We start from the raw sequence: 24536 nt of genomic DNA, 5'->3' as shown, positions 1-24536 counted from the left end.
TTAATCCAATTTCCCAATTCCACTAAATAAATAACTATTTCACCAAATAATTTTTAACACTACCTAATATATAATCCATCGATTACAATGCATAACAATTAATTGTTAGTCCTTTTTATGAAATTGTCTGGAATTTTTATTCGCAAATTTTATAAAGACAATTTTTTTTAACAAGTAGGTAAATGAAAAATTTAAACTTTAAAAACGTTATGTTCCAAAAATACGCGTGCAATGTAAACTTGATCGTTGGTAAACATTAAAAACCCAATTATTAATGATCAATTAAAGTTTAATACTAAAAATAAAATTGCGATGAATAGAAAATATCAATACGATTATCATTGTTTACTTATTTTATGAGTAGTTTTCGCTAGAAAGTTCTCTTAGATTACATGATATATAGATTTATGCTACATGCTCTCATTCTCTGTAAAACAATCAAAGCAATATTTTGTATCACAAAGTAATCCATATTGTTATCTACTTCCACATTTAACAACCAAAAGTTACTCTTAGTATATACAATGAGACATGTTGTTCTCCACGATATGGATGGTATAGGCCAGCCATTTAAATAATACAATGATTTATTATTCAGGAAACATTAAACAACACAATCTAGTTCAAAATATGAGATTCCATTATCCAGTGTTACATATGTGTTTATTCATTGCTTTAACGTAAACAAACCAAATAATCTGTATGGTGATATGTTATCGAAGTCCGTACGAGCCAAAGAGTATGAATAAAACAATGGCAGGGATTGGAGTAGAGCAGAGGTTATGTAAACCTGTGCTGGTGTCTTGTAAAACAATTGTAGCTTTATAATACACCATAATAAATGTAATATTTATTTATGATGTTGGTATATTAAATTGGCTACTCCTTGTTGCACGCAATTTTTAATAAAAATACCCCCGCCGCAGCAAACCTGCAGACTAAGCGAACTTCCATTTTCCAGGCTGGATTTCTACTAAAATATTCCCTTAAAATTGTCAGATTAATTTCCTATTTAAATAACATCAGGTTAATTTTAACGAGTACTTAGGTTCGCTGCTACATGGAATGTATTGAGTTTTGTTTTTTTTATTGAAATGTTGATTGCTAGTATGAAATAAACAAAATTGACAAATTTGATTAAAGTATACCCATAAACAAACAAACTAAAACAGTTTATTTATTCTCCTTAAGAATAACATGGAAATTTTAAATTTTATAATTTGTAGAACTAATTGTTTGGCATACAACAACGCTTCAATATACAAAATTATTTATTTTTTTAAGCTCTACAAAATGGTTCGGAAAGAAATTGTGAAGTTATGTGTTTTAGGGTCAAAAACAGGAAAGCCCAATTTTTACCCCATAAAACCCCTACATAAACCCCCATTCCCATAGTCCGATCATACTGATTCGCGAACTCGTTTGAATAAACGTAGGTTTACACGTTTCTACCAAATTTCATCATAATCATTTTTGCTCAAGTTATCGCGCTAACGGACACATATAAATATGTATATGAAATTGAATGGAGTGTGTTTTTGGCCTCTGGGGACCTCAAAACGAAAAATTAAATCGGGCCCGGGTATAGGTCTTACCATGAGACCTACTGTAATACCTTATCCCTATAGGGACATTCTTTAAAATATGAAGTGTCCAATGCACATAGACTTTAATTATATTAACATTTTTTGCTAAGTCGTCAAATACAAACTAATGATATTACATTATTATTCATAGAGTTGTATACCATAATATTTAATGTTGACGTGTTACCTCTGATATTCTAATCACAAATGTAGGTGTTTCTTGTTTCCAGCTATATATTGCTATTATTTTGTATTTCTTATTAGTTTTCAATAATTATAGTAAATGTAGTAAACTAAATTGATTATTTATTTAAATTAAAACCATCTATAGGTATATTAATAGGCAAGCATGTTTCTTTAAAACTTTTTTTCTCAGCTCGTGTGCATCGTAGGGAGAATCTACACATAACGTTAGAAAGATATTTTCTTGTACATGTGCAGAATCCCTTTATCAATTGGTATAGGCTAAAAAATAAGCACAGAAAATCAATTTAAATAAAAAAACTAACTTGGGACTTATGGGTTGCCGAAATAACAAAAAAATATAAACAGAATACCAAAACTGGAAGAAATTCTAATCACATGTTTTATTTACAGTTTGGGGTGAAAATAGAGAAGTCTGTACATTACATATTTTTGGTTGAGTTTTCGACCACTGGACGACCTCTAGTAATTATAATGATGCGACTACCAATGTAAATCAAAGTCCCATGAAGGTTTTTCACCAAGATATTAAAAATAAATCTCTTAAAAGGATAAAATGAATATGAATTGTGAAAATAATCAATTGAACTATTGACGATTTGCATATTTTTATACACGGTCAGTTATTTAAAATCAATACAGTGATCTTGTTTGTGATCAGATATCAAACCGATCTTTCCCATAAAGAAAGTTAAAAAGTTTGGTAGAAAAGCTTCTTTGAGTTGTAACATGTTCTAAAGACGCAAAGCCTGGTTTTATTCTACATCATTAGTAAACAGGATTTCTGTGTATATTTGACTTTGAATAAAACATCATCCTTTATACTTCTTATAATGGACAGTCACCTTGTGACTCCGTGTTGTCTTATGGTAAGCTTCGTAAAGATATTTGGATTATTATTTAGTAAAAAAAGTTAACAAAATATTATATTACAGTAGTGAAAGATTTGGATTATTTTGCAGATAGCAGGTTGATTTCTCCATAGGAAGGTAACGTTTACTTTTAATATGTTATATAAACTTCCAAGATAAGATTAGTGACGGGAGAGGTTTTAAAGTTTGCTCCTAGAAAGCCGTGTTAAATTAACCCTTACCGACAGACCGCCACCGCCCACCTGGTCCACCACTGCTCGAGCAAACACCATTACCGCAACGATACATTGAATAGCCGTAGGTCTCGGTGTTTTAGTGGATAGTGCACCGGGCTGATAAAACGGAGGTAGCCGGTTCGAAACCCACCGGCACTAACTTTTTGACTCGATTTTTTTCATTATCAGCAAGTTTGGTTGGTTTGGTTAGAGTGTAGGACTTTCGGCCTGGGGTGATTATGAGAAACTTACCCTCCGCAACAAACAATAGGGAACGTGGGTAGCTCTGAGTCTGCTCTCCCCAAAAGATTCCCTATAGGTAAATTGAAAAGATTTTGTGGGTAAGAGGGAAGTAGGGAAGGGGTGATATGGGGTGTTTGACACAGCAAGCTGGCCAAAAACTATGAATAGGATTAGGTACTTCCAAGAAGGACCTGAGCCCCAGAGCACTCCAGAGCAAGAGCAGGTATTAGATGGATTTAAATCTAAGTTTGGGCTAGTTTAGTTACAAACACCGTGCTAAAAGTTGTATATTTAAACAGTTTTTAACCTATTTTAACGACGATTTGACGACATATGTGTCACCTCAGTTCAAGATACAAAAGCAGTGGATATGTATAAATTGACCATCATAATATTAGTTATAGATATTATAGTTTTGTATATACATTATAGCTTTTATAGATAGGCTACTGCAGAAGGTGGGGGCCACCATCCGCCTATTGTCACTATAGCTTTCATAAATCACAAACGTTGACGAATTAGTCTCACTTAATATGATTTCAAGGCTTGTTTACATAAGAATCCATCCACTCAATAGTACAGAAATATTATCCATACAACAGTATATTATATTATTACAGTGATACAATCAAATTTTATGTAAACGGTTAAGGCCATTTACCAAATAAAAATATAGGCATATGGCATATCAAAATGAAGCTTAGAGTGTGTAGATTTTGCCGAAAAGTATTGATATAGACGAACTCCCTAAGGGCTCTGCCCCACAGGCTGATTTTGAAAAGGCTACGCCTTGCATGTTTTGGAAGTTATTATTTGATTAATTTAGTGAACAACAGCTGGCCAATGCAATCGACAATATAGTTTGTTTGTTTACATTTTTGTTTACTTATTTTATTATTTACTTTTACGTTCTTAAAAGAGTCGCGGTGAATGGACAGTGAAGCTATTTATAGCTGTTTGTTACAAGTGAGTAACTAAAGGTGTTCGAACCATGATGACTATGAGATTAACAAACCATGTATGTTGTTCGTTCCAAGAGGTTGTCACCGATCTTTACATTTCGCAATTTCATTGAAAAGTATTAAAGATGTCGTGAAAGAGAGCTGCGTGTTCAGGTACAACCTCGGCCAGCCTTAGGACGTAAGGTAGGTATGAAGGTTCCACTGCCTTTAACATCCTTTCACATGAAAATTTCTCGAACTTGGGCCCTTTAAATGAAATATAAAGTCAAAGTTGATAAAATTAATTTAATGGTGGTTTCTGTTCACCCGTGAATTCATGGGTAGAACCTCTTTAGTACAGTAAAAATATGTTTTGACCCAAAAAAAAATTAGCACAACCGGGGAATTTGGTACAGATGTTGGGTGTACCTTCCTTTTGAACATACTAAAAGTCCCCTAAAATTGAAGCTGTGCTATGGCCGCCATATTGGAAAATGGCGGCAAATTTCTGTATTTTTCGCTATAGTGACTTTATTTATAGAGATACAAGAAAACGTTAAATGTACAAAATGTAGGTCATCTAAAAATACACATTTTTTTGTATTTACTATCTTTCTCTAAACCCAACGGTTTTTGAGTTATTTGTTATTAAGTATATTTAGTTTTTTCTATTTATCAAAAATAGGTGAAACTCATGGAAATTGACCGTTACTTTCAAGGATTATGATAATTTATCCTATTTAGTTAAATAGTGCGATACTATAAAATCTTAAAATTTAAGCTTATTTTATGAGTAAAACAACTCCACCACAGCAAACCTGCACACTCAGCAAATTTCCATTTGATTGGATGTTTTATTTAAATAAAATTAGATTCAAAAGGTACCTAGGTTTGCTGCTACAAGTAGGTTTTTATAGTGTGTTTTTTTTTTGTAAAATATCAATACATTACTATAAAATAACTAATTTTCCAAGTTTGATCAAAATATATCAATAAACAAGGAAACTGCAACAGTTAACTAATTCATAAGAATAGCATGGGAGTTTTAAATTTGCAATAAACAAATTTGAATATACAAATTTTGGTTGTGTTTACTAAAAAGATGGCGATTAGTCACGATTAGAATATTAACCAAATGGGTTTTCAAAAGGAGATGGAGCCTGTTATTTAAGTAATATTAATTCGTACCAAGCACCGAAAATATTGTATGCAGTAAGGTGATCTACCATATTTCGTAAAGTACGCAATAGTCATATTAATATTTTATCTTAATTTTTTACCCATTTAATAGTTAAAATTTTAGTATTTTGATGGCACCACCATACTAACTAACTATACTTGACATCCCATTGTAAATTTGGAAGGGTATTTTTCGTGTCTGGTTCATGTTGGTGACTCAAAATAAGCTTATTTTAAAATTTAGCTTATTTTAAACTAAATTGGGACCCAAACCGAGTTTGATCCCACTGACGAATTAAGTATGGTACAGTATAGTTAGTTTTATTTATCAAAAATCGGTGAAACCCATCGCAATCAACGGTTACTTTTCTAGGTTTACGACAATTATTCATCCCACTTAGTTGATATCAGAGTGATAGTGGTAGTGCCATCAAAATATTAAAATGTTAATTTATTAAATGGGTAAAAATTAGTATAAAATATTAATATGACTATTGCGTAGTTTACAAAATATGGTTGATTTCCTCACTGCATACAATATTTCCGATACTTGGTACGAGTTAATATTACAGTACTTAAATTACTTGCTTCATCTCCTTATGAAAACCCATTCGGTTAGTATTCGAATCGTGACGAATAATCGCCATATTTTCAGTAAACACAACCAAAATTTGTATATTTAAATTTGTAAATTGTAAATCTTAAGCTACCATGCTATTATTATGAATTAGTTAACTGTTGCAGTTTGTTTGTTTATAGATTTATTATGATCAAACTTGGAAAATTAATTATTTTATACTAAGTTATTGATATTTTACAAAAAAAAAACACACACTATAATAACCTACCTGTAGCAGCAAACCTAGGTACCTGTTAAATCTAATTTTATTTAAATAAAACATCCAATCAAATGGAAATTTGCTGAGTCTGCAGGTTTGCTGTGGCGGAGTTGTTTTACTCATAAAATAAGCTTAATTTTTTAGATTTTATAGTATCGCACTATTTAACTAAATAGGATAAATTATCATAATCCTTGACAGTAACGGTCAATTTCCATGTGTTTCACCTATTTTTGATAAATAGAAAAAACTAAATATACTTAATAACAAATAACTCAAAAACCGTTGGGTTTAGAGAAAGATAGTAAATACAAAAAAATGTGTATTTTTAGATGACCTACATTTTGTACATTTAACGTTTTCTTGTATCTCTAAAAATAAAGTCACTATGGCGAAAAATACAGAAATATGCCGCCATTTTCCAATATGGCGGCCGTAGCACAGCTTCAATTTTAGGGGACTTTTAGTATGTTCAAAAGGAAGGTACACCCAACATCTGTACCTAATTCCCCGGTTGTGCTAATTTTTTTTAGGTTTATGGAATTTTTCTCTTATTTTTACTGCACTACTTGGTTAAGTTTAAAGTGTGAATTGTAGTTTAACAGCTGAATGTACATTCGTAGTACATTCATTCAGATAATTTAAACAAGAGACGTAGTATAAAAATAATGATAGGCCTACTTTAATTAAATTACAGTCTGGTGTAAGGTAAACAAAAAACTGCAGTGTTTAAAATAATGTTTACCTAAAAAACTTCTGGTAGTGTCCTATTTACAAGCAAATACAAAGTGAAAGTAAATAACAATTTGTTATGTAAAAACCAGATAAACACTAAGTATAAAATACGAAATTAAAAACTAAACCAATGTAACAAGAGACAAGTATGTTATAAAAATGCGTTTAAAATATAATCCTATATATTAATTAACAGTCTGGTGTATTGGTACAACAAAATATTAAAATTAAACTTGTAACTGCAGTGTTTAAATGATCAATTACTACAAAAAGGCTTCTAGTGATGTAGATATTTACAATCAATAAAATAAATTTACAGTTTGTTATATACAAAATCAGAAAATTTAGTTGGATGGAATTAAATGTCCCTATGCATTTCATTCAACAATTAATTAATGTAATTTGCAATTTAATAATTGGAACACACAATTCAACATTGTGCATTTCCAACAAAAATTTTGTTGGATGGAATTAAATGTACTGTTGTTATTAGGTGAAATAACACAGAACAAGTAAGTATCAAAATTAAACTTTTACGGCCAAAATTTAGCGTACGCAGCCAACGAAATAAAGAATTCAAGTTAAAATTACTACAAGTATTTAGCATTTAAAGGTTTCGTAATACAGTAAAGTTAAATAGACACCTTCTAGTGATGAAATGCACTATTTTGTATTGTTTTACTACCTTAACAAACATCTGTTACTTTTATATTTAGTGTTCGCAGCCAACGAAATAAAGAATTCAAGTTCAAATTACTACAAGTATTTTACATATAAATGTTTCGTAATACAGTACTGTTAAATAGGTACCCTCTAGTGATGAAATGCACTATGTTTTATTGTTTAACTACTGTACACGAACATCTGTTACATATTTAGCGTTCGCGGCCTAAGAAATAATGAATTCAAGTTCAAATAACTGCAAGTATTTTACATTTAAATTTTACTTTAAATTTGTCATAATACAGTACTAAAAACCACTATCATATACAGTATTAAAAGAAGCATAAAAGATTTATTATATGTAGTAAGAATTTGCGTATTTTTGAATCTAAAATTTTGAAACAAAAATAGGTTTATTTGGGGCGGATATCCACCACCCGTAGACACCATCACTTCCTGATTCGTTAATGCCAAAGATTACAGCAGTATTCTAATACAATAGTAATGTATTTCCTAGAAGGTTGGCTCCAATGCTATTTGCCCTGTTTCCTGTGTCGACGACCCTGTCCACCACCCCACAGGTATTTCCGGGAGATTCCTGGGATTTAGTGGGTAAAGCGCAAGCTCAGGTCAGGTACCTACTCCCGAGAAAGCTACCCTTTACACCACATAATAGGGGCAGCCCAGGCCGAGTCAGGGGCAGCGCAGGCCGAAAGTCCGTTTCCCGTTTGGTTAGGTTATGATAGTTTAATTTTATAATTAAAAAATTATATAATTGATTTTGAGACATTTATAATTTTATTTTATGAACAGAACTATTTTTGTTATTAGTAAACCTTCATTCGCAATTTTCATTATCAGCAAATTTGGTTAGTTTGGTTAGGTTATGACAGTTAAATTAATTTAAATTTAACCTACAAACGACACGTTTTGACAGCTAAAGTGATTGAGATAACAATTTCCCACGAACAGTTCGGCTATGCACGGTATGATGCGCTCTGCACGGCGTGGTGGTGGGCGGTGGCGGTCTGACGGCAAGGTCTCGTACAGGCAATTCCTGCCGCGTTCACAAACATTTGTCTTGACCGCTTTTTTTTAAAAGCTTGTCGTATCACAAATATTAATTTTAACTGCTTGTGTCATTTTATCAATTCGAAAATGGTTCAGTGCTTTGATATTTGATGCTGCGGTACCTTTTACTCAAGTTAAGTGTAAGAAAGGGCCACGTGGCTCTAACTTGCCTGTTAAAATAATAGTATATTTCATCAGTAGGGCATAAAGTGATTCTTTTTGACTCGAAGTTAAGTTTACGATCGAGGCGAAGCCGAGGTCGGAAAATGAGCGAGGGTTAAAAAGACACTTTTTGCCCGTGTGGTGAACTATATTTTTCGTCATATTGCACCATTTATTAACAACCTAAGCTAGAAAACGAAATCATTTTAAAGTAAACCTCTCAAAATGATTTCCAGCTTGTTTTTATTTCTGCTAAAGCAGCTGTTTGGTGATTCAATCATGACGATTGTGTTACAGTACATTATATACCATCAATATGTCGACCGATCGACAACAATAGGCTAATACCTTTCCTAATAAATCAATCGAAAAATAATTTCGATCGATACGATTGCCATAAACGAAATTTACAACTGTTATACAACAGCTGATTTTACTCCCTAGGGACTAAAAATGAATTTTACTCCCTAGAGAGTAAAAATTCTACTTTAGACCCGCAACGCATGCATCAAAAACGGCTGTTTTTGCTGAGTATGACGAAAAGAGCTTTTCATTTCATTTACCTTTTCTGTGTTTCCTTGGGGAGGACGTGTGTCTGATCTGCCATGTGGATGAATTAGGTAAAACGAGGTAAAAATGGCTAGCCATGGAGGCCAAATAGGAGCAGCTTTTTAAAAATATTGTTCTAAAAACGTTTCTCGTATTGTATACAATTAAAAAACATAATCACTATAATATTCATACATAAAGTCTCACATTAACAGACTAACATACATTATGAAAATGTACTCGTGCAACAATTTAGAAAAGAAGATGCAAGAATTTATATTTCATGTTCAACTGTTTTTATTTATCAACAATATTTTCTGTATGACAGGTGGTTTTTGGAAAACATGTGACGAACGATGAGCCAACGCAAAAGAATTTCATGATTTGCGTCATACTCAAAGGTGCGGCAACATCTGAACACGTGGATGACTGTGACAAATTGATCATTCATCAACAAATTGATCTTCGATCAAAAAATTGATCATCGATCAAAATATTGATCAGCGATCAACAAATTGATCATAGATCAAAATTGTGAAATTGCGAGAATAATTAATGGTTTTAATCATCGGTAACTACGCGAGCAAGTGTAATTAATTTAACCACTTAAAAACACGTTTGCTTATGTTAATTTACAGTCTTCATTCCATCGCCAACACTAACAGTATCTGCTGACTAAAGGTAAGCTAACATCTTTGCGCATTTTTCTGAGCCATCCGATCCTATTGGGGGTTTAAAATCTGCTTATAACTCTGTTGTTTTATCAATGATACTCCTTTTAAAATCAACTAAAAGAACCAAGATGAAAATGTAAATTATCATAAATGTTATTATGACAAATTAAAAAAATTGAAAAAAGCGTATAAAATAACAGTCCTACAACTTTTAACATTTCTTTCAGTTGGACATCTTTTTAAATATTAATATTTTCTTTTTGATTGAGTTTCATACTCTTAATTTATGATTTAATCCTTTATTACTGAAGTTTGGTTAATTTTATTCGAGAAACAACCTTATAAGCATTAAGCATCTTAAATGTTACTCTAATATGAAATATATTGAACAAATTTGAAATTTATTGTATCAAATGTACTATTTATCAATACCATTTTTCTGTTACAGTTGTTTACAGAATATATCTCTTTGCAAGACCGTTATGTATCCTAAAGATCGCTTCTTTAAACTCAAAATTGTGCTTTTAGTGAATTTCCCATATAGGGAATAAGCTATTACCATATGTCTTATGGCAAGACCTTGTCCACGGATGAGGAAATTTTTATGAAGATTAAGTTATTTGTGATTTGTTATTTTGTTATTTTTATGGAGAATAAGTAAACTTTTGTAGTTTGCTTGTACATGAACATATTATGGTCAAATTTAAAAAATCATTTATTTAATACTGTACTATTTAACCATACAAATTTAACAATAAACACACTTTATTACCTTCCCTGTAGTAGCAACCCTAAGTACTTGTTAAACTAATGTTGTTTAAATAGGGAATAAATATGACATTTTAAAGGAGATATTTGAGTGAAAATCCAATCAGGCAAATGAAAATTTGCTTAGTCTGCAGGTTTGCTTTGGGGGGTATTTTTGTTATTAAACTATTACCTATGATATTTGTTGACAAAGTGGGTCCTATCAATAGCGGATACACTGTATTCCATTACTTTATAAACTACCTCTTGTAAAGTTTAGATTGTGTTGTCAGCCAGGTGAAACCAACGGTATTTATACATTTTTATTTCAAATTGCTGTAAAAAGGGAAATTTGTTTAATTTTTTAAATTGAAAATTTTACTGTACATAAAGTTTAACTATATACAATTTATAATATATTTGAGGAGAAAATAAACCTTTATTCTATTTAATTCAATCGTACCGGGTGTCCCGGGGCTTTCTACAAACTTTTTCAGTTATTATTCCTGGACCATAGACAAATCAAAATATTTTATTCCAAATTTCAAAAGGTCAAATGTTACTCGTATAGCCACAATTTTTTTCACAAACACATTTTTAATTTAAGAGCGGCTTCTTATTAAAACATTAAATTTGGTTTATCCCTATTACCTCAAGAACTAATTAAACAAAAGATGTAGAGTGTTTATTTTAAAAATTGCGTCCGCTTAAAAGTTTAAAACGTAAATATCTCAAAAACTGCATATGAAAAATTCAACTATTATGTTATTAAAAGAATAGTACCGGGGGACCGAGCCATGGCTCGGTATGTTTATACCGATTGTAAAGGCAATATAAAGGAAGCTCACGTTTTCATTATAACTAATTTCGCCTTTTATTACTTACGTTTTAGTGGAATGTCAATTTATTATGATGGAAATTTAAACTTGGCAATCCGACACATTAATTTCTTTTAATCTTACATATTTCTTACGCCGTAAATAAATAAAACAAATGTTGAAAAAATAAAAGAAGTAATTTTTGATATTAGTTCCTGTGGTATGAATTAATATAAAACGAGGTGTTAGCCCGTCCTACGTACGGGAATTCAGTAGTCAGTTAAAACCGTGTACAATTCAGATCAGATAGTTTACACATATAAAGACAAAGTTTCTTGCAGTTTTAATGTGAAATATCAACTTGTAAACAAATGCTGTGTGACCAAATATGTTTTTATTCCATCATAGGCCTTTACGATATGCATTTTAAATCCGATAATTTTATAATAAAACAGCAATTCTGCAATTTTTACGATGTGAAAAGCGTTGAAGTGAGATTTGCAGCCGATTCGCACAGACGCACACTAATTATAAGTAGCATACAGTAGAGAGAGTAATAGTCAATTGAGAAGTGTATAGACCTAGTCAACGATACCACCTTCCATAGCATACCTGCCTCTTCCATAATTATTATCACCACAATACAACTACTATACACAATCAGGTTAATACAGTAGCAATTAGCTACAATAGCATTAACACATTAGCTTCCAACTAAACTCATATCTCAGTTACAGAAGAGTGTGACGGTAGTAAGGGACGTGGTAATACAGCGTATGTAAACATCGGCACCAATACCGTAGCTTACAAAGGTTTCCACTCATTGACGGCGCTTCAAGGACAGTTGTGTTAAGTGCAAAGTAAAAAATCACAACTGCAGTGGGTGATCGTGGATGTTGCTGCGATCTTGGAAGATCTTTTTGATTTCGCTGTGATCGTACCGTAACAAAGGTTTAACTTAACAGATGTAGCTAAACTCGCTTATCCAATGTGTCACTTTTGGTTTCTACTTACTTACATTTCAACAACGATATCGGCACTGTTCCTACTTAGGAAATAAAACTACAAACGTACAAAACCAAGATTTGTGCGTTTTTTGTCACATTTCCTCCGAATGTTAGCTAGATATATGTACCGATTACCGATTATCGTTTAGAGATTACGTAATCTTTTAAATAAGAAACCTTTATTTGGATAAAGGTGGTTTCTTCAAACTGTCATAATAAGTTAACATTAAAAGCTGCTTACAAAAATGCTATTAATAGGAAATAACTTTGATTTCCGAAAACTTAAAAAATTTAAAACCAAAAGAGATTAATAACTTCGGTACTGCACCACATCAAGTGAAAGTTTTTTTTTTTTTTTTTTAGCAAACCATAATGAGTTTTCAAAGCTTTACGTTGTTAACGTTACATGTTACATGTTTTGTGGCCTGTGTATTTATTTATATATACAGGTTGTGCCGTAACTCTCTGGACACTTGTATATAGCGTTATTCCTTAGGTCAAGACAAACACATTTCACCATAGGAACATGGGTTTTTTGTTTTCTAGTTTACCGACTGTCGGTATTTATGTGTTTTTTACAAAAAAACTAATAACTCCTAAACGGTTTGAGATACAGCTTTGATATTTTGCAAAAATGTTAATCTTATTAAGACCTATTATCATTAGAAATTATACTAAAAAATCATTAACCGTTTCAAAATGGCGGCCATTTAAAATATTTGATGCCAAATTTCACGAAAACCGTTAACTTTACAAAAAAATTGCAAGAGACAAAAGAGTTTGTAAATTTTATGTAGTTTTCAATAATACCTGATTTGTTAAGATTGGATAAATAATAACAGAGAAATGTCTTCTTTTCTAAACGCATGACCACTTTTCTCCATTTAAACAATGCTAAACAACGTAAAAGGAGTATTAGCATTGTTTAAATGGAGAAAAGTGGTCATACATTTAGAAAACAACACGTTTCTCTGTTATTATTTATTTAATCTTAAAAAATCAGGTATCATTGAAAACTACATAAAATTTACAAACTTTTTTGTCACTTGCAATTTTTTTGGAAAGTTAACGGTTTTCGTGAAATTTGGCATCAAATATTTTAAATGGCCGCCATTTTGAAACGGTTAATGATTTTTTAGTATAATTTCTAACGATAATAGGTCTTAATAAGATTAACATTTTTGCAAAATATCAAAGCTGTATCTCAAACCGTTTAGGAGTTATTAGTTTTTTTGTAAAAAACACATAAATACCGACAGTCGGTAAACTAGACACCACAGACCCATGTTCCTATGGTGAAATGTGTTTGTCTTGACCTAAGGAATAACGCTATATACAAGTGTCCAGAGAGTTACGGGACACCCTGTATATATATATTTGCAGTTTGATTAGAAGGACAGTTTGAATTAGTCGTAAGTACTACAGTTCTTTTCTCAAATGTAAATGTTGGTTTTTGGTACTGCTACTTTTCCTTAGAACCGGTGGTAGCAGTAAGAATCATTTTTACATACAAACACATCACTATTTTCAATATTTATTTATAAACAATGCACCTTATTGCTTTTTAAATTTAATTGATGTCTTACTGTATAATCTTTAGCATTTTCTGTCTGGAGTCCAAAATGTTGTGTGGACTCAATTCTGTATTTGTGTGTGCATGTCTATTGGTAACGCATTAATGTCCTTATTTTTTGTGGAAAAGACAAGAGCACCATTGTTAATAAAAATTTCAACCCGAATAAAGTGTGCAGTAGTGAGGTTGAGGTAGTGTTTTAACTACTTTTAACCAGTGTGAAAAGTAACTTTCAATTACAGGCCTACCTTAGGGTTATGCCTCATAGATCCATACTGTAAAGCAATTCCTTTTTATCTTTAGATATAAAATATGGACTAACACGATCGGGTGACATTTAATTGCGAAGCATTCGTTTTGGCTTTGAAACTGTCAGATATTGTATTTGAGAAGGTTTATATGTATTTCTAAACAATTATAGTTTTGCCATAATATCTGGAAAAATGCACACTAAATATGCAAACCAACTCCTGTTCTGAATATAAGGGTTTAACTTACTACAAGATTCCCGTACGTAGAACGGGCAAACAGCTAGTCATCTCTAAAATACTATCATATGATGGATTAGCTGAAGACAGACAAGTCTGATTCAAGCGTATAAAGATTATTCTAGTACAATTGACTTATATACTAATTCAACTGAATACAGCTGTCCATTATGTAAAAAATAAAAGAGTGAATAAAAATTGTAAAATCTGCCCTTAAATTAGAGTGAAACATTGAGTTGACGGCAGTGCACTCAAACGTCACTAATACAAAACACCATTGTCGAGTAATCAACAGTGTAATCTTTGCTCGATAGTTACAACTGATGTTTTTCCCATTGTACTGTATTTTGTAATTTGTTAGTATACGGTGGATGGCTTGCTGTAAACATATGTTACAAATATGTTGTTTACTTGTTCATTTTTTTTTAAATTTAGAATGAGTTCGGTAGCGAAATACGAATTTTCCTGAAGTAGTGGCTGTCACCAATCACGTTTTTTGGGCTAAAAGTTAGTGATTCCAAAATTAAGTAAAAATACTTTCGCTGGATTTTTAGATATATATTACAGACAGACTTAGCTCGTATTATAGTATAGGATTTTAATTACAAATCTTATGATATACCGAAATTGAAAATCATAAATAAGGGACAAAACTAATTTTTAAGACAATGTGATCATGTCAATACTAACTGTTACTAAAACCACTGCTAGTAGGCCACGTCAATCAGCTGTTTTATGCTTATTGACACTGATCAGCTGTTTGAAACAATTAATTGCTAACATGTGATAATTTCCTGTGTGTTGTTTATTATTAATACGAGTAACTTTTGAGTTTTTGAAATTTTGAATATGATATTTTGACCTGTCTATTGTCCTGGAATAATACCAGAAAAAGTTGGTAGAGAGTTCTGAGAGACCCTGCATATCAAAATATATAATACAAGGTATTGTTCATAACAATTCTTATCACACGAATTGTGTTATGTACATGCTTGGTAACCATTGAATAATATCTTTGTACATAATTCAAGAACGATTTCAGGTGGGAGTACGATGTTTGTCTTATAAACATCTATCTTAGAGTTTCTGTAGTTTTACTGTTAACAATTTTTAGCTACGAATAAATCGTGCTTAAAAATGTGTAAAATAAGGTTTAATATTCACTCTTATTGCTTAAAGTTCTTGTAAGCAACTTTAATCGCTACTAATTCTTTAAAGGTTGTTTGTGTGTTATTTGGGTTTTTTTTTAAGTAAAGCTAGATTATGTCAACACGAAAATTAAAATTATTACTGCAAATTAAAAGTTACGAATACTTAGAATGCATCTAAATAGTATACATCTAAAACTATCTGCTAGTTAAAACTTTTCTTTTAACAGTTTCTTTTCAGAATCTAGAATTATTTTAATGTTTACGATGTTTCAAATCGTAGAATTGTGTGAAAGTTATTTTAGTATTTGAAATTGATTTACTTTATTCTACTTTTTATCTGCGAGGCCCGTATTGAAATAGAGACTGGATAATTTAGTTCAGTGATGACAAAGGGATCGGAAGTAAATCAACCGATTATTATGTGTATACGAGAACGGTTCTATTTTAATCTTAGAATTTGTATGAAGTATGTATACAATTGTTGTAAGTATGTATGACCAGTCTATAAGCTCTAGCTCGACTATAGACGTATAAACTAAAAGGTATTGATTGGAGAAAGATGCTGTACATTTTTTTTTAGTTTGTCCACGAAAAGAAAAATGATGTGCAACACCTTGTTGCTCGTCCTCTTCGCACTTTCCGTGCAAAATATTCCTGTTTCGATGGCGGGAGGTGAAAAGGATGCACAAAATGTGGACACCACAAAAGATCAAGCACAGAATGCGGAAACCACAAATGATCAAGCACAGAATGCGGAAACCACACAAGATAAAGCAAAAAGTGTGGATACCCAAAGTGTGGATACCCCAAAAGATAAAGTACAAACTGAGGAAACCCCAAAAGATCCAACACAAAGTGTGGAAACCCAAAGTGTGGATACCCCAAAAGATAAAGCACAAACTGAGGAAACCCCAAAAGATCCAGCACAAAGTGTGGAAACCCAAAGTGTGGAAACCCAAAGTGTGGAAACCCCAAAAGTTAAAGCACAAACTGAGGAAACCCCAAAAGATCAAGCACACCATGTGGAAACCCCAAGCCTTCAAGGTCAACAGTATATCAAAGACACGGTAAATACTAACTACCAAATTAAATTTATGGTAATATCAGTAATTATGTAAGTTTAACCACCAATATTACGGATTATAACAAAGGATGAGAGGAAAGTATAATGGAGGACCGAATAAAAGTCACAGTAAACAGTTAAAACTTAACTTCTAACGCGATGAATACAGACTACGTCTATATAGCTAAGAAGGGGTTAGGAATGAAATTACTTATGCCGTTTTAGCGAATTTCCCTATAGGGAAGTAGCTATTACCGTAGGTCTCATGGTAAGACTTAGGCCCGGGACCGATTTACTTTTTCATTTCGATGTCCCCAAAGGCCAAAAACACAATTCGTTCAAATTTTTATATATGTATATATATATGTATATATATATATAGATTTATATATATATATATATGTGTCCGTGAACACGATAACTTGAGTAATTTTCATCCGATTTTGATTAAATTTGGTTTGAAGGTGTAAGGCGGGATAAACTTGAATGAGTTCGCGATCCAGCATGATCGGACCATGGGAACAGGGTTTTATGGGGTAAAAATTGGTTTTTCTCACTTTTGACCCTCAAAACGCAAAATTCCCCAATTTTTCTCTAAATAAGATCTTCTTAAAGAGCTTAAAAAAACAAACAATTCAGTATGTCAAAGTGTTTTTGTACGGTTATTGGTTACGGAGAAAACTAAAAAAATTGTAAATTTAAAATCCCTATGTTATTCTTATGGAGAATATTGTAAAATGTTGTAGTTTGCTTGTTTATGGATATCTTTTGATCAAACTTGGCAAATATATTCATTTTATACTAAGCAATAATTATTTTACTTAAAACACACACTTTAGTTTCCTTGTAGCAGCAAACCTAGGTACTCGTTTAATCTAATTTTATTTAAATAGATCAATTGTAAATCAATTCAGCCAAATGGAAATTCGCTTAGACAGCAGGTTAGCTGCGGCGGGGGTATTTGGTCTAAGTATAGTTTTTAGCGAATTTCCCCTATATATATATATATATATAAATAATTGAAAACATTATAAAAACATTAGTACCCTTTTTAAATTCATTTTTAATTAATAAACGACATGTTTCGACACTTAGGTCATAGTCATGTTTACATTTACAAATACAATAACAAAAATAATGAAAGGAATAAATAGTCATATGTTAAGTTAACTTAGAATTTAGAGGATCTTGATTTAATCTAAATTCTAAGTTAACTTAACATATGAATATTTATCCCTTTCATTATTTTTGTTATTGTATTTGTAAATGTAAACATGACTATGACCTAAGTGTCAAAACATGTCGTTTATTAATTAAAAATGAATTTAAAAAGGGTACTAATGTTTTTATAATGTTTTCAATTATTTATATAGTAGTAGCCCTAATCACAATCATACTTATTATACATATTTTTTTAGAGGCTGGCTGTCTCTTTTAACCTTGCATTTGCCCGTCCACATAGACTAAGCGCCCGTGCGTGGATCGTTTACAGCAAAGCAAGGAGTGAGTTGGTACAGTACAAAGGTGAATTGTACTGATAAAATGTTATCGGCAGTGACCAGGATCCGAACCCACGACATCGCTGCCTTTGGCCCGAAGTCCGCGACGCTACCGACTGAGCCACCGACTTACTGAAACCAAACTAATACCTAAACTAATTTACCTGGGACCGATTTACTTTTTTGTTTTGAGGTCCCCAGAGGTCTTAAACACCATCCGTTCAAAAGTATTGCTCGATGGGCGTACCTGAAAAGAGCCCGTTTGCTGGGGTGGTTTAGTGGGGGTATTTTTATTTCCCCACACAAAACAAATGGTCAAAGTTATAGTTTTAGAGTTTGAATTTTGGGTAAAAATGTCCGTTTTGGGTCCACCTGAAAAAAAAAATAGTTTTCGAAATTATGTCTGTGCATGTTCCCAGTCCAAAAATCGTGTTTTTCTGCATATCAGTTTGGTACATACAGGTTTTTGCAAGGCACCTAATAATATTTTAAAGGTCTACATTAAGAAAAAACAAACTATGCACATTGCACACCTCTACGTAAAAGTCCACTTTTTGTTGGTATCCCAATTTATTTGGAACACCAAAATTGGGCGTTTTTGGGGCTTTAGGATTCATCAACCTGAGAGACCCCACTTAAACATCAATCCATTTGTGCATTAATATCCCTATTAATATTTAATCTGGTAGAAAGGTAATTCATTATATAACCTTTATAATTAATTTATTTTTGTTGGTATCAAAATGAAATATCTTGATTACAATGAAGTATCTTGTATTCAATTTACAGTATATTTATCCAAGGTTGGACTACCTCACAGTAAAAGAAATTCAGTTATTTTTTGTAACGTAAACATAAGAAGGTAAACATTGCTCGGGAAGAATATTTATTGTCTGCAGCTACCAAATAGTAGCTAATATTATGATATGATTCTTGGTTTAAATCATTCTTGGTTATCAGTAACCAATGTGGTAAGACAAGGCTAAAGCTGAAATTATTTCCTAATAATATTTTTCCATTTCGTATTTCCATTTCATTATACGTTTTAACTATAAGTGAATCATGAATATTATTTTTACAAACAAATATTACCTCTTTGCCACAACTCTCGGATAACAAGGTCACCAGTTGGGTAATTAGAATTGACAGTTGTTTTTAATCGTTCGAAACTATACCTCGTCCCAGCGGTCTCAAATAGCGTAATAAAAAAATGGGTGTCTAAAAAACCTGATCCTAGTAACACATCTTCATAGTTACTGTTATTCATCCAGCATTTATATTTTGTTTTGAGTCGTACGTTTTGGTTTGGCCTTCATCCAAAGGAATTATCACACACAGACTATCTTTAATTTTGTATTAACAATGTTTACTATATTTTAAACAGGTATGTTGCTAAATTTTCTAATACGGTTTCCTCAAACTACTGCCATTGACTAATATAACCCACGTCATAACTTAACTGCAAGATATTTATTTAACTAAAAATATTCAACTAATACAATATATATATTTTAGGATGACAACCTTAAAGAACTAAAACCAGCCCTTATTGAGATTTTAATCTCAAAGTTCAAAAAAGTAGGACGTTTGGATGAAGAAGATATTAAGTACGAAATCCAAAACTTCTACTATGGTGCCGGATGGCGCTATTTCAAACATGCAACGGAAAGTTCTCTACATAAAAGCGTCATGACGGCCAAAGGCTGGAAGAATTGCGATGAAGTGGAGACTGCGATGGTAGATGCTACCACCATCAAGGTACTAGTGATCTAATGTTGTAACTAAAAGGAATTACTTGCTTTATACTATACTTGTTATACAATTGTTATCATACCATAGACAAAAAGAATTAAGTATAGACTGTCAGCTGTGCTGCGGTTACCATAGGTTCTAGCGCACACCACTGGGAGCGCTATGTAGTTACGGTCTACGCGCTACGTAACTACACGGTGCTCCCAGCGGTGTGCGCCAGAACCTATGGTAACCATGGTAACCACTGCACAGCTGACAGTCTATATTTAATTATTTTTGTCTATGATCATACATTGCCACTGCTTAGATGGAATGGCGAGTTTTTTATTCGCGGTTAGTTTAAGTTTGGATCTGTAGATGTTTAAATTTAAAATTCATTGAATGAAGGTTGACAACATAAGAAGTGTAATTTTCAAAGTAGTAACCAACTACGCATACTATAGAATAAAATCATTCATTTAGCTTGCTTGCATGACTGAATGGAGTAAAAACTAGAATGGAACAAGCCATTGATTTCTCTTTTCTTGATGGAAAGTTGAAATGTTTAACGTGCACCGTTATCGTATTAATTTTTAAAAGAATTATTTGCCTAAACATTGATTTTATAAGTTGAACATCTATACAATGTGTCCCACAAGTAAGTACAAATAATTCAGGAATGGGTTTATTGGGTCATAATAAAAGTAAAATCAAGAATAACACGTAAACAAAATTCCTCCCTAGCGAGATATCCACAATTTGTTTTTTTGTGTTATAAATTTATTTGTCAAACACTATTTAAGATATGTTGATGAAATGGTATACAATTGTATCTCGTCCTAAAGTCATTACAAAATATATTGATTTCAAATTGTCGGCCATTTTAAATTTATAAATTAAATAATTAATAATTTTAAAAATGGCTGATTTTATGAAAAAAATTCAAAGAATATTTTTATTTAACCCAAAAAATTTCCCATCAAATGACACCAAGATCTAAAAGATCGAATAACAAATAGCTGAGAAATCACAACTATCGGCTCAAAATTAAGCAAATACTGACCGCAAGGCCTTATTTTGCCTGGCCTGTACAACTAAAGTCGTTATTTATTATCCCTTTTGTTTATTATGATAATTTATTTGTTGCAATGCAAGAAACATGCGCTACAAACCTTTATTGATTTTAATTGAATAATAATTTGAATTGGGTAATCCAGAGATGTACAGTTAGTTATTTGTTTTGGTTCATAAAGTCTATTATTCTTCATATAGGCCTATTGACATGGGTTTCGGACAAAATCTTAATATCAAAGAACCAGTTGATCTACTACATACGTTGTTAATTTGATTGGGTTATTTTTAGCAGAGCTCCTAGAGTTTCCGATCTATTTTGTCCTTATTTCTGTAACTTTAAAGAGCTCACTTTAAAGTTTCCTGTCGTTGCATGAAAATAGCTTATTAAATGTGTTTCTTTATAAGGTGAAAGAGAATCAATTACTATTTTAACAATATTTTAAATAGTGAATTTAAGTTTGCGCACAAATTATAATGAAAACGGCGGGAAATCCTGGTAAATTTGGCATTTACACAAAAATGGTTGTGGTTGTGTTGCTAGCCTAGTGGTTAGCGTCTCGGACTTCGGTGCGGGAGGGACGGGTTCCATCCCCGGCACATCCTCTAAACTTTGATCTCTTGTAACTTCTCTTGTGAAATGCCACTGGCGTAGGAAAAAAAAAAAAAAAAAAAGTTATACAAAATTGACGCACTACTATATTTTTGACCAATAATTCAAAACCCCAATTTGCAAATTATAAACATAGAAAAGTCATAGAACGCTCCCAAGAAGAAGAAATAGAGATTTTGTTTTTTAAATAATTTAATATTGTTATTAGCCTGACTAATAATGAACATAACATTGATTCCTAAAAACGGTGAACGAGAATTTTAGCCAAAGTGCTACAGTTTTTTATTAGTAGGACACATGGACTTTTTTTGATAATTGCAGAGGAAACTCCTTTAATGCTAATAATCCTTGCACATAAAGGAAATGCAATATGTGTTTTTATAAAAGTCAAGTGGTTTTAGGAGAATAGGACCCTAAAAACCTTTATTACAGCTCAATTGTAATGATTCAATTATTCACAGTTAAGGAAAACAAAAAAACCTGAACATTATAGGTATTACAGGTATTTTAATCCTGAATTTTCTCAGGTAAATATAATAAACTTTATTACACCAAACAACCAAACGAATGTCAGTTGAAGCAAATAAAATTTATAGACAATGCAGGATAATAGACGGACCAAAATGTCTTTTCCACCCACGCTCATTTTCTGACCATTGTTTTACACAAGTCTTTAAACTAAAGATTGCGAGAAAATAGTCACATTAGGCTGCAATTATGAAAATCTTCTACTCAAAATATTTTCCTGCGTACCGGAAAAAATCTATTTACGCAAATTTAAAACATATTCTGTTCCCTGCGTTGGTGCTGTGTACGGGATTACAATATTTTCTTCAGTTGCTTTACAGTTAAAATAAGTTTGGATAAATTAATACAATATAAACTACCTCCTATTTACTATGTCTCTAACGTATTGTATCGTTTTTTTTTATTTTGCAGTGGAGTGATGTGGAAACCCGTTTAAACGGGCACGCTACTCCCATGAACGATCTCAAAGGCATCCTCGAAAAAGTATCAAGGGAAAAACTTCAGGAGTGTTTCGCCCTTTTGTTTACTGACAGATTCTGTGGGAATCTAAGGGAGAAAAAAGATGAGGTAAAACCTTAAAAAGCTAAAAAGTGTTTTCTGAGTTAAACAATAAAAATATTGATCATACCTTACAATATTGTTATTAATTTTGGACCTTTATTTGTCTACTTACTAAATTATATACCATCTTTAAAAACTATATCTCAACTAAACATAACATTCTTGCCACCAAAACTGATTGTACGAATACACAAAAGGTAAAGTACCTTTGTATGTTTTCACTCTCAAATCAGTGGTTTGAGTTTGAGGATTGCTAGTTTTGGGCCAAAGACGAATTTCCAAAAGGGAACATCCATGAAAATGCATGAGGTAAATCGAATTTTCCTTAGTCAGGAAAATAATATTAAGGAAAATAATATTAAGGAAAATAATAGCCTTAATTTTCCTATATTAGCATGATAGCTGTGGCAGTATAATTCTTTACATAATTAGAAAATAGGATTTCGAATTATAATTGACTTTTAGGATCACACTCCTGATATGGATATACAATTCATGTAAAATATGCCGTAATGAACCAAGGAATGCCAAAAGGATTTTCATGGATTGTTTCTTCCATGTGGTGCTGACAGTGAAAGCCAGTTTTTTACAAAATCCGTGACAGCAAGGCGAAATAACGTTGGAGGGAGCGGGAATGTTGTTGACGGTTAAAGGCGTCAGGTTGAGGTTCTTTGTCATTGGCATAGTTAAGTATCATAATCTTTGGTTAGTAAAATATATTTAATACTTTATACTTTTCTTTGAAATAGCGACCATATGAAAGTAGGTATTTTAAGCCAAGTACGAATGGAGATGAGTGTAGGAAGAGTGGCGCAATCTTGTAGTCTTGTTAGTGACTAAGGCCGACATTCCTTAGATACAGCTGTTAATTAATAGCCCATTCAGCCAATCGCAACTAAGGTACCTACTTATGGTGGGATCCGAACCACATTTTAGTATTGTAACTAACAAACTTGTCTAATTATCAGGACAGTACTGCGGATAGTCGTAGTACTCTCTAGTGCGGACGTTAATCCACACCAGTGAGTATCTTATCCACAGTGCATTCATATAAATATCCACAATGACCTTCTAGTAGCTGGATTACAGGACGAAGCCACTGTCCCCTGTATAATTTTATAATATATAGTAACACAAACGTCCAAACGCTCATATAAATATTGTGTTTATATTATATACCAAAACATTGCAGATCGTATGTTCCACTGGTGAGGAAACAACTGGGTCATATAACTGAATGTGGTATTTATTCTGCAGTAAACTTTGTGCAATTTAGTTCATATGGCTAGTTGTATTTACCAAACATTTATTTGGTGGTCAATTTTCAAACGCGATGGCATACGATTTATATTTAAGATATTTGTTTAACAAATTGACAAGAACAGTACTTGTAAAAGATTGTTTGTGACAAAGAAATTTTAGCCTTAAAACCACGTAATCTTATTTTTGTATATTTAGTAAGAAATGTTACAGTAATGGTGTATTAAAACATTTGTAATATGTGATATTAAAACGATAATAGTTACTATAAAATAATCCACTACTAGAAATAACCCACTAACAGTCGATTGAACCTTTATTGTTCAAAGACAGCGGTTAAAACCAGTGGTTGGTTGATTACTTTTGAGGTAAAATATTGTAACAAGCTATTATTGTATCAATCTACTTTATTGCAGTCATGTTAACGTTATCGTATCTTAGATTATTAGAAAGAAATGGAAGATTGTTAGATTTATTACAAATTATAGGGTAC

The 24536-nt window shown here is 32.0% G+C and overlaps 1 protein-coding gene across 2 annotated transcripts; it reads left to right on the top strand.

The window, feature by feature from the left end:
• Window positions 1-9832: 9832 nt before the first annotated feature.
• On the top strand, window positions 9833-22851 carry LOC128994950 (uncharacterized). Of its 2 annotated transcripts, none has more exons than XM_054419801.1 (4): window positions 9833-9940; window positions 16298-16784; window positions 19795-20037; window positions 22634-22851. In XM_054419801.1, the coding sequence occupies exons 2-4, from the start codon at window positions 16317-16319 to the stop codon at window positions 22799-22801; spliced, it is 879 nt and encodes a 292-aa protein (XP_054275776.1). In that variant the 5' UTR covers window positions 9833-9940; window positions 16298-16316; the 3' UTR covers window positions 22802-22851. The 2 variants fall into 2 exon arrangements, with proteins under 2 accessions (XP_054275776.1, XP_054275777.1); XM_054419802.1 differs by lacking the exon at window positions 9833-9940 and adding an exon at window positions 13899-13917.
• The last annotated feature ends 1685 nt before the right edge of the window (window positions 22852-24536 follow it).

The sequence above is a fragment of the Macrosteles quadrilineatus genome, unplaced genomic scaffold (genome assembly GCF_028750875.1).
Source record: "Macrosteles quadrilineatus isolate MER2022 unplaced genomic scaffold, UCM_ALF_1.0 Scaffold_5__1_contigs__length_97177068, whole genome shotgun sequence".
In the NCBI taxonomy this organism is placed as follows: domain Eukaryota; kingdom Metazoa; phylum Arthropoda; class Insecta; order Hemiptera; family Cicadellidae; genus Macrosteles; species Macrosteles quadrilineatus.
Note: the sequence above shows the minus strand (reverse complement) of the source record. Positions and strands in the feature narration are given on the sequence as shown.